We start from the raw sequence: 12167 nt of genomic DNA, 5'->3' as shown, positions 1-12167 counted from the left end.
GGCTCCGTTGGCCTCTCCTGACCTCCCTTGATCTCCCCTGACCTCCCCTGGTCTCTCCTGGCCTCCCCTGGTCTCTCCTGGCCTCTCTGACCTCCCCTGGTCTCTCCCAACCTCTTCTGGTCTCTCCTGGCCTCCCTAGTCTCTCCTGACCTCCCCCGGTCTCTCGTGACCTCCCCTGGCCTCTCCTGACCTTAACTACTCCTCTCCTGAACCTAATTTACGTCTTAATGCCTGTGCATCCTGGTTAAATTTGTATTCTTTGTGTTGTATGATTTTGTTTGTGTTCTGTGCTTGTTGTTGTTGTTGTTGTTGTTGTTGTCGTCATGTTGTTGTTGTCATGTTGTTGTGTGCTCCCTCCCTCCCCCATCCTGTCCCCGTCCTCCCCGCCACTCTGACCCACACACTCCGTGTGTGGTGGCCATGGCGACCGCTCCCCCCCATTCCCCCCTCCCCATGGTGTCAACTCCCCACCCCCCCCGTCTCCCCCCACCTCCCTCCTCCGAGCGTCCTCTCACACCCATGTCCTCTCCTCTGTCTGTCCTCCTCCGAGCGTCCTCTCACACCCATGTCCTCTCCTCTGTCTGTGTCTGTCCATCCTGTGATGTGATCCCAGAAGACACGGACTCACCAAGTTGGACGAACTCAGGTCTGTCCCCTTCTCCTACTCACGCCTCCTTCTGCGCCTCCCCCTGTCCCTCACCTCCTCCTCCTCTTCTCCTGCTCCTTCCACTTTCACCCCCCCCCCCCCCCCCCCACACACACACACACTGCTCTCATCCCTTCTTCAACTACGCTTCCTCTCTTGGTGTGGCCATGGTTACACACATGGTCTACATAGTTTGCGCGCACTTACTGTACTGTACTGTACATGCGTGAGCATGGTCCTGCAGTACAGACACAGACCGCGCTCACTGCTTACGGTGTCTGTAGTGACCCTCACATGCTCTCTGTGTCCCGCTGTTTGAGGCACCCATAAACCGATGTCCAGATTGGTTCCGTCCCGTACCGCCTCAGTGGTGATGATGCTCTGTGTCCATAGATCTATGGCTGCCCAGCGGTGTCCGTAGGTCCAAAGTATGAACCCGTCCATCTGAGTATGACAGATACGTGCGACTGTCGCTTAGTTGGCGGCACGCCACGGCCAACCTGGTACCCCAGAGAGAGACAGCAGAGAGACACCATCACTCTGGCCGCTACTACTCAATTTGTGACTCGAGTCAAAGAAATACTGAAAAACTGAAACATCAGTTTCCAAATATTGAAAACGTCCGATTCGTCCCCTTAGGTTTGCCTCACTCATAGGCCTATTGGTTTGTGTGCTTCCGTTCATTTGCTCTCTCTGTTGCTTTTTTTGTCACACGCGCGTGTGTGTGTGTGTGTGTGTATGTGTGTGTATGTGTGTGTGTGTGTGTGTGTGTGTGTGTGTGTGTGTGTGCTCTCCCTCACCTCCATATAACACAAAAGTAGAGAGAGGGAAAGCCAGTGGTCCAGGGAACCAAGATGCAGGTAGGACCGTGACCTGGATTCCGTCCCGGTCACTGTGTGGTATACATGTGGGTGCCTGATAACACATCATCCGATGCTGGTAGAGGTGGGCGGGGCTACCACGCTCATGGGATGAATAACCCCCGCCTGAGACCTGGGGGGCCCCGAGCTGACATCGAGGCTTTAGCTCAGTGAGCTAGCACCGGCCTTTCACTCGTGGAACGGCCTCCACAGGAGTCTCCCCCTCACCGCGCCCTCGCTCTGCGTGAATGTGGGCCGTCTCTTTTTCCCTCCTCTCTCCTGGTTGTTCGGGCGGCCTGACGGCTGCCGGCGAGAAAAAAGGATGAATAATTAATCCGGTAGAGAATGATGTCAGTGACAAGTCAGTAGGGCGCCTGACAGAGAGCGTCTGGCTTTGGAACGTTAGTGTAGACGCCAGGGAACACATCTGATAGAACCCTTTTCAGCTCTGTAAGCTAAATGGCCTAAATGGTTCTTTCTGACCTGAAAAGGGTTCTAAGTGGAACCTTACGGACCTGAAGAGTTTGTTCCCCGAATGGTTCTATATAGTAATAATAATGTGTTTTTTTAGAGTGTAATTCACTTTAAACAGGATGAATAGGATGATATTTAGTTAGCGGCATGGTAACTGCTAGCACCTGACACGGTTACAGCTTGATGGTTGATATTGGGTTGATGTTTGGGTGACATTTGGACACTGCTGCTTCACTTTCAGAATGTCCCTGTCACGGGGAAGAAGAGCATTGCACTAATGACATTCTTCCTACGTGTTTACATATGTGCTGTATGGATTACCTTCTCTAAATTATGTCTTCAGAAACAGAAAATCCCACAATTCTGTCGGTCCTTCCCAGAATATTTTCCAGAACTTTGTTTTGCTCCTTTTGTCATTTCAGCTGCTCAGTTAAGAATAGCTGGTGTTGAACATACTGTAGCAGAATAACCACTGATATTGTCAAATGAGTGTATAAAGAAAGTTGTCCTGGTGGATGTTTGAAATGGCACATTTCTGTGACAAAGAGTTCTTAATAATGCAAAATTATGCATGTATTTTATACAAAAGAGCTACATCAGTGTGTCCAAATAGGGAATCATGCAGCATTCAGTCTGCTCCGTTAGGCCACTTCATGAAGCAGCGTATGGCTCTACTGTTGTCTGTCTTTCTGTCTGTCTGTCTGTCTGTCTATCAGTCTGTCTGTCTGTCTATCGGTCTGTCTGTCTGTCTATCAGTCTGTCTGTCTGTCTGTCTATCAGTCTGTCTGTCTGTCTGTCTGTCTGTCTGTCTGTCTGGCTGGCTGCTTCTCACCTTAGACTTGCACACTCAACCACCCTGTGGCTCCTCCCAAACCAACATTATGCGCTTTTGGAGCTCTGAGGTGACTTTTGACAGGCGTAAATGATTTGACAGCGATCCCAATTGGCACATTGTTTACACCTGTCAAAGCCCAAACTGTTCTGGAAAGTCATGGGAATGGCAGAATGCAAAACGACATGGACCTCACCTATTCTGCACCATTTTAAAATTGCCTTTCAGGCAAAAGCTTTCATCCTAGCATCTGTGATTCTGTGATATTCCCATCAGATCTCTACGAGTGCATAGGAGATAGGTCTTGGCTTGGTTAGGACCCGCGTGTGTCTATTCCCGCCTCCTCCTCTCTCTCTGATTGGCAGCTGCTCTGCTCCTATCCACAGGCTCCATGGATGTAGAGGAGAGGACCCGGCAGATGAAGCTCAAGATGAGCAGGTACAACCAAGGAGGAGGCTCCGACTCCAGGCTGGAGCAGGACTACCATGGAAAGGTACTGTCAGAGTCGAGCAGTCACACACACACACACACACACACACACACGCAGACGCACACACAGCCGCGAGAAAATATTGTGAACCAGGGGTGCTGAAAAAAGCGTGACTTAACTGGGAAGAATTGGACCTAGCAGGAATGACATTATGAGTACACATGTAGACCCTTAACTAACAACATTGATAAAATATACCACCGCTGCTTGACTACTCGGAGTGCTAGTAGTCTACGCTGTCCGTGTTGCTGAATGCAATGTGTCACAGTGGCCATATACCTTTTGAATCTTGTTTTCTATTTTTCCATTGACTCATAGAACTCCATGTGTTTGGATGACTCACAGATTACCACAGCTGTGCCCTGAACAAAGTTCATGGAACCAGCGATTACACTCACCTCACAGCCGGCGGCCTCTCAAAGAACTGAGTCAAGTGTGTGGTTGGCTGAACAGAGATTCCAGGCATAGTGCATTCAGTCACTCCTGAAAACCGTCCTGATTACTAGCTCCAGCAAAACAGTATTCCTGGAGACGTTTGATTGGGATGTTCAGCCTGAGAAATACATCTTTGATGCACTTGAACAGGGTCTGTCCGCTGCTGTCGGAAACATTGTAAAATCCAAAGAAATCAGAGTGAATGGCCATGTTCTCGTCTACATATTGCAGCGTCAATGAAAAATCGTTACATTGTACTGGCGTCCGTGGTACAATCGGCTGTGAGTCCATAGCACGGAGTAGTTACAGGATACAGTCTCACTGTGAATAGTGCACATGTAGGCTACTGTTGAATCACTTCATTTTGGATTGTGTCCAAGAGCCAGTTATCTCACCTAAGAATTCTTTCTCTCTCTTTTGGGAGGTTGTAAGTGCATTCCAGCCCAAGTTCATACAAAATGCCATTACGGCTTCTGTCACCCCGAAAAACCACCCCTTTCTTTCCCAGGAAGTGCACTGACCTGAACAGTGGTTCCAGAACACTTCTTGCTATATTCTGACATTGGCGGGCAGCGGCAGATAAAAGGCCATATGGGGTGGGTTTTTTTAGTAGAGATTTTCTGAATGCCTTCACTGTGAAGCTTAGAGTTCTCGCTGCTCGTTGAGTTTTTCTGGGGCCTCTCCGCCAATTTTCGAAGCCTCCCTTGATAAAACTGCTGTCTAACTTTACGCTATCTTCATCAATTAGACCTCCACCGCTTTGACACAACAGACAACGCAATCAGTATAGAGACAGAGCTCATTTAAGCCCCACCCCCACCAGAGGGGAAACCATTTAATCGGCGTCAATGACTTACTGAGCCTTTTAATAAAACAAAAGTGGATGCAGGCTAGATAGTTCCCACAGCGTCATACTCAGAAAACCACGCCCACATGTAACCAAGGGCTGAGGTAAAGGCTAGTTCCCATTAACGCAGAGGACTGCATCACAAAATGCTTTAGCTTAACTTAAAGAAATATAGTTAACCTAAAAATTACATTTTGGATATGACTTAGCAGTGACAAAATGCTTGCTGCACATGTAGGCATACTGAGTGTCAAGATCCCATAGTTTCCTGCTGTTGCCTCACGTCTTATTGTCAGTAACCACTTTCCTCTTCTCAAAGGCTCAGTTTGTGTATGTGGCAGCTTATAAAAACTAAGCTCAGGATTCTTTGCCTTATTAGCTGCACATCCCACCATACAGCAGCTTTTCACCATGTTTACTGTATCAGTTTTGCCGACCGACAGAGACGCCTTAGTGCAATTCAAATTAATGGTGGGTGAAAATGTCTTCCCTCTCCGTGTTCATGGTTGGAGTATGAGGCGCTGTCTCTATCCTCAATATAATGCAGCCATTTCCATTTGTTGAACCAGCTAACATTGAATGAACAAAATGTTTATTTTCCAAACTGAAGCTGGTTGGTTGAAGCGGTGCCTCTGAAACGATAGCATTTTGCTAATTCAAGCGATATGGCCCAAGAACGCGTGGTATATCATGATATTGGCGCGGCTAGCGGGTGTTGTTAGGCATGGCGCAAATTGGAGTGCCGTTAAGCCCCTAGCCGTGCCAATATTCATGATATACTGTACCACGGGTTAGAGTGCCAAATCGCTTTTATAAAATAGTTACTACGTATATATCGAAGGATTCCCAAAATAAAGACACACTAATCTTAAAATTAAATGTTTTAACTGGATGGTATAGGGTATCCTTCCGCTGAATTTGTAACAGTTAATTCATTTGGAACTATTTGTGAGCAGTGCACTGCTAAGACTAAAAGTTCTAAAAGTGCTAAAAGTTAGCTAGCTGGCAACTCTAGAATGATGAAACACAAAATTATCAAACTACACAGAACAAAAACATGTGCATTAGCTAGCTAGGTACAACTATTTGCAATATTTACAATTATGTAATTCCTTGTTATATGCATTCATTTGGGCACTGCCGTTGAGGTGTAGTTGAAGCTGAAAGCACAGTGTTCTTGGAAACAATTAGGGTAACATTAGCTAACTAGTCAATTCAAGCCTCTCATTAAAGTCCGCTGGCAGGAGGTCGAAAGAGATGACCGCGCACTGATATTTAAACAAGGTATGAACATTCTATTTAGCCGTGAGTATCATGAATATGGGCACTGTAGAACGATGTCTCAGCCAGTCAGCGTCCGTGATCCAAACAACCTGTTTCATAATGAATCTTAATGCATTTTCAATAATTTTATTTAATTAATTTATTTTGGGGTAAATAGATTTTTGGGTGCTGCAGTACCAACAAGGGATGCTGCAGCAACCGTACTTCCCATGGTTATGCGCGCCACGCACACACACACACACACACAGACACACACACACAGACAAACACACACACACACACAGACACACAAACACTCAGGTTCAAAGGTTGACAGATGGTGCGTATCATCATCTTGAATAAGGGTTGGTGATGTATCACAACTATCTCTCCTGAGACCCAGGAATGCAGCTGTGAGTGTGTCCAGAGCAGCTTCAGAACGACAGATGTTTACTACGGGGGGTTTAGGAGGTGCTGGACAGGGTAACAGATTCTAGGGGGACAGAAGGGCGCCCGACAGGAGAAGTAAGCCCAGCCTTATAAGACTATGTCAGTATGTCCTGCCTTCCTTTTAAGACTGCGCCATGAGAATGATGGTCCTGGAATAGCCAAGGCAGTTGTTCTTGGTTCTATAAAAAGGTGGAGGTCCTGTAGAAACGCTTAAACATGTGAATGCATAAACTTCCTGTTTACAGTCAAGCTGGAAAGTCTGCACACCCCTTTCACCTTCTCCAAATTGTATCACGTTACAGACTTACTCTACAATACTGTAGATTGAGTTCATTTTTTGTCTCAAGCATCTACACACAATAGCCAATAATGAAGAAGCGAAAACAGGTTTTTATAGAATATGCAATTTTATTTTACTGACAAAAATAGGTTATTTAGGGGTTGCATATCTGTACACACCCTTAGCCTAATATTTGGTTGATGCACCTTTGGCAATGATTACAGCTTCAAGGCATCATGGGAAAGAAGCTTGAAAGAAAGAAGTTTGGCACACTTGTGTCTGAAGATTTTTGCCCTTTCCTCTTGGCATATCCTTGCAAGCTCCGTCAAGTTGAATGGGGAGTGTCGGCACACTGCTAATATCAGCTCTTTCCACAGATGTTCAATTGGATTCAGGTCTGGCCTTTGGCTCGGCCACACAAGGACATTCACAGACTTTCCCCGAAGCCACTCCTTTGTTCTCTTGGCTGTGTGCTTTGGGTCGTTGTCATGTTGGAAGGTAAACCTTTATCCCAGAGGTCCAGAGTGCTTTGGATCTGGTTTTCTTCAAGGATCTCGGTGTACTTAGCTGCATTCATCTTTCCCTTTCTCAGGACTAGTCGCCCCATTCCCACTGTTGAAAAACATCCCCACATCAGGATTCTGCCAATGCCATGCTTCACTTTAGGGATGATATTAGCCCGGTGATGAGCGGTGCCTGGTTTCCTCCAGATGTGACGCTTGGTATTCAGGCCAAAAAGTTCAATTTTGTTTTCATCATTGGATTCTCTTGGCTTGAGAGTCCTCTAGGTGGCTTTTGGCAAACTCCAAGTGGGCTGTCATGTGCCTTTTACTAAGGAGTGACTTCCGTCTGGCCACTCTACCATAAAGGCCTGATTGGTGGAGTACTGACTGGATGGTTGATCTTCTGAAAGGTTCTCCCATCTCCACAAGGATACGCTGGCCAGAGTGACCCTCAGGACCCTCAGACCCTGTCCAAAGCTTATCTTCCCCGAGTGCTCAATCTGGTTCAGGCATTACAGCAGCAAAAAACTCTGAAGAGGTACAGAATAAAACCAAGAATCAAGAGTCATAAAGTACCGGGTAGGACCCCTTTCTGCCTCCAGAACAGCCTGAATGATTCGTGACATGGATTCAACAAGGCATCCGTCTGCACACCACTGTTATAAACAGCTGTTATTTGAGCTTTTATGGCCTTTCTGTTAGCTTGAATGAGTCTGGCCACTCTCCTCTGACCTCAATCAGGTGTTTTTGCCCACAGAGCTCCCACTCACTGGATGTTTAGTTTATCGCACCATTAGCTAGACATCCATCCATACAAAGTAAAAGGATGTTGGGTGGCTGAGAGCTTTTGGCTGCAGAGAAGTTAATTATGTTTTGTATTGACAGTAGTTTAAATTAGACTCTGATCGGTGGGCTAATGGATGTCCTTGTACATGTTGTGTATACCCAGAGATAATATAAACACTTCTTTCTGCTTTTATCTTATTCTGAATAAGTGTTTGTATTAGCTACAGGTGCTGTACTCTATCAAACAATGAACTCATCCTGTACTTAAATTTTGAGTGCTCACAAATCCCGTTTTGGATGCAACAAGGGACAAAATGAATATCATGAAAATGTTAATAATATATTATTGTTTTTATATGTGTTGAACTATTGTGATCAACTAATGTGTTTTGTCTCCTCAGTGTAAATTGGCTTGATATATCCTGGGATATTATGATGATATGATAACACATTGAGTACGTTCTGTCTGTTCTCCACAGCGCTCAGGAAGAGACGGTCAGAGAGGGTCAGACAACCTGTCGGCCAAGTCGTCGGACAGTGATGTAAGCGACGTGTCCGCTGTCTCGAGAACCAGTAGCGCCTCTCGCTTCAGCAGCGCGAGCTACATGTCTGTCCAATCAGAGAGACCGCGGGGAAACCGCAAGATCAGGTAGGCTGCTGCTTTATTGATGGACGGCACAGAGGAACACAAAGTTCCTGCTGGAGTTCAGAGTTTCCTTGCCAGATTTGTGTAAAATCCCCCCAAAGGCTGTTTCTGAACGAATGTTGCTACATCCAAATGCGTTCAGCATTGAAAATATTTGTACTTGGTTTGTTTGAACAAAGAGGAAAACTATGTTAGCATTGTGTATCCCTCTTCAAGGTGGATTCAGGTTTGGCTCTAACTCACTAGAACAACTGGAACCAAATGTTTGAACTGTCCTTCTCCAAAAGGGGGACTTGCCCATACCTGGCAACTACAGTAGCTGCTGTGGAAATGTCATTGTATCCATACATGATTGTCTGATGTTATAACAATGTAAAGACACATGCATGCTGCTTTACTGCATTGTTGCTTTTGATTGCTTGTCAATCAACTGTCAGTTTCTCTTTGTTTTTTCACCCTTTTTTCTCTCATTTTTGAGCTCATCTGCCGTCTTTTCACGTTTCTATTCGTTTTTTCCTTTCTGCTTTGCATGCACTGTGCTTGTCGCTTCTTTCACGCCCTCAGCCAATCAAGAAGCCAATCACAAGAGGGGGAGGAGCATTTGGGCGAGTTGGAAGAGGAGGAGAAGGCGCAGGGGGGAGGGGAAGGGGGGAGAGAAAAGGTCTCCCACAAGGGAGGGAGGAGAGGGTCAGGGGGTGACATAGCCAGGCAGAAGGAGCAGGATGAGGAGGAGGAGAATGAAGAGGACTTGCTCCTGAGGAGCATCTCTGAGGCAGACCTCAGGTAACATCTACCTGCCTTGGTGCACCTTGTTTGGTGACCCGTAGCTTCCCTAAGACCTATTACCACTGGTGATACCTGTCCTGTTACCTGTAGCCTCCCTAAGACCTATTACCACTGGTGATACCTGTCCTGTTACCTGTAGCCTCCCTAAGACCCAGTAATACGAATGGTGACACCTGTGGCTCCCCCAATAAGCCCCATTAATTACACTCATAATTACTAACACCAATCAAATTTCCCGAAAGCCACTAATACCATTGATGATATTTGCACAGTAGATCCAGTAATACCACTTATGATAGCCACCTGTGGCAAAGCCCCTCTCGCCACTAACCCAGTGTCCCACTAACCCAGTCACATGTCACCCCAGAACAATAACGCATGACTCAACCATACCGGAGTTCTTCTATGACCCACTTACACCAGTCTGGCTGCAGATAACACGCTCACCTACCATAGCAACGTTACTCATACAGCCCTAACTCCACATCGGAGCGTCCATCGGGTCTGTCTACTAACAACTTGGTGTGCATTCAGCTTGATTTATACTGTAGTATAGTTCATCTTGAGTAATAGTATAGTATAATAAGTCTATTTTTGGTTATTTTAAACTACTGACTAATAGCAGCCATGGGATGTAACATGACATTTATTTGTGACTGGCATCCTGTGTTATTTTAACATTGCCATTGACTTGTTCATATGAATGTTGATCACACTATGTGATCACGTTCCATTCGGTTTTGCATGAACCAATTCCAGGGCAACATGATAAACTAGCTTCATGTCTGCTGGAACGATAAGATAAGCAGCCCTGAGTCAAAATACTATTTGAAATAATTTGAAATACTCAATCTGTCCTGGAACAAAGTAATCAGTGGGGTTAGTCCCACCCACTCCAGGCAGACTCAAAAAACGCTCAAAGTACTTGCAAGGACAAGGTCTGAAGATACGACGAGTTAACGGATAGATGACAGTAAAAGTATGTCAAGAACAAACACCCTTGGAGCTTCTCCCAGCAGGCCAGCAGATAAGCTTAACTCTTAAATAAGATGTCATTAGTTTCATAGCTCATTCCCAGCAGGATTACCAGCTGGGGCACTAACACTGGCTCTACCTTGGCCTTGGAGGCCGTGCACATCCAGCTTTAGAGCTTAGAACCCTCCATCCTACCTAACTCTCTCTATCTCATTAAGGATGCACCTCAGGGTTTACATCCAGCAGGAGTCAATGCTGAGGGACAAATACTACATACCGTCAACCCTGGATTACTTTAAAGAAACATGTTTACTGCGCTGTGATAATATCTGGGTTGTGGTCGTTAGTGAAATATCAACTGTAGCTTCAGTACATCACAGTTAAATCACAGCTCATCTCTGAAGGGGTCCAGTGTTATTAGTCTGTATACCATACTGCCGTTGATAGCTGGTAGGGACACCATGTTGTCTGTGCTGCTCTGTGTTATGTTGTTATGTGATTATGTCTGCCTCCTTCCTGTTATCAAAGCTGTTTACCTGGCGCTAGCCTTAAGTACCCTACCTGCAACCCCAGTCCATTCTCATCCACTTTCCCCCCTCCATCTCTTCAACCTTCACCCACATTGGCTGTTAGAATGCTCTCTGCCATTCTCTTTGTGATCACCCACTCTACTGTGCACTACCGTAACCACAACACACCATTACGCGGACGTAGGTTCATCCTGTCGCACGCAGTGATGAAGGGCTTCTTCCTCACCAGGCTCTTCCTCATTCTCGCTAAAAGCATTCTTCCCTGGGAGGTTAAAAGCACGTTCACTGGGTTGTCTAAACTATCCTGAGAGACTGATGTAGTTCAGGACTGGACAGAATCTGTGTCAAGGAAACCAACCATAACACACACACACACACACACACACACACACACACACACACACACACACATTGACTTTACTATTTAGTTGTGGGGACCACCTAAACTTAACCCTAGCCCTTACAGTGCTTCCGGAAAGTACAGTACTCACATGCCAATTTTTTCCACATTTTGTTATGTTACAGCCTTACTCCAAAATTGATTAAATTATGTTTCCCCTCATCAATCTACACACAATTCCCCATAATGACAAAGTGAAAAAGTTGTTTAGAAATCTTTGCAAATGTATTAAAAATGAATAACAGAAATATCACATGTACACATGTATGTATTCAGACCCTTTACTTTGTTGAGGCACCCTTGGCAGTGATTAGATGAGTGATTAGTTGATTGGAGTCCACCTACTGTATGGTAAATTCAATTGATTGGACATGATTTGGAAAGGCACACACCTGTCTACTTTATGTAAAGTACTAATAACCCACAGTTCACAGTGCATGTGAGAGCCAAAACCAAGCCATGAAGTCGAGGAAATTGTCCGTAGACCTCTGAGACATCTGGGAAAGGGTACAGAAAAAAATGTACAGCATTGATGGCCCCGAAGAAAAAGTGGTCTCCATCATTCTTAAATGGAAAACGTTTGGAACCACCAGGACCCGTCCTAGAGCTGGCCGCCTGGCCAAACTGAGTAATCAGGGGAGAAGACCCAGAACCCAATGGTCACTCTGACAGACCTCCAGTGTTCCTTTGTGGAGATGGGAGAACCTTCCAGAAGAACAATCATCTCTGCAGCACTCCACCAATCAGGCTGTTACGGTAGAGTGGCCAGACAGACGCCTCTCCTCGGTAAAAAGCACATGACAGTCCTCTTGGAGTTTGCCAAAAGGCACCTAACAGACTCTCAGACCACGAGAAACAAGATTCTCTGGTCTGATGAAACCAAGATTGAACTCTTTGGCCTGAATGCCAAGCGTCAGGTCTGGAGGAACAGGGCACTGCTTATCACCTGGCTAATACCATCCCT

The 12167-nt window shown here is 45.9% G+C and overlaps 1 protein-coding gene across 2 annotated transcripts in view; it reads left to right on the top strand.

The window, feature by feature from the left end:
• The window catches only part of rims2a (regulating synaptic membrane exocytosis 2a), a gene marked incomplete at both ends in the record, with an annotated part of 159999 nt that overhangs the window by 121076 nt on the left and 26756 nt on the right, over positions 1-12167 (top strand). The window contains 3 exons of one of the 2 annotated variants that reach the window (XM_084443734.1): positions 614-646; positions 3199-3305; positions 8346-8515. In XM_084443734.1, the coding sequence (XP_084299860.1) occupies positions 614-646; positions 3199-3305; positions 8346-8515 (310 nt within the window). The remainder of the gene's footprint in view (positions 1-613; positions 647-3198; positions 3306-8345; positions 8516-12167) is intronic. The other variant, XM_084443733.1, reaches the window with a different exon arrangement.

Source organism: Borostomias antarcticus (assembly GCF_949987555.1).
Source record: "Borostomias antarcticus genome assembly, chromosome: 10".
NCBI classification, from domain to species: Eukaryota; Metazoa; Chordata; class Actinopteri; order Stomiiformes; family Stomiidae; genus Borostomias; species Borostomias antarcticus.
Note: the sequence above shows the minus strand (reverse complement) of the source record. Positions and strands in the feature narration are given on the sequence as shown.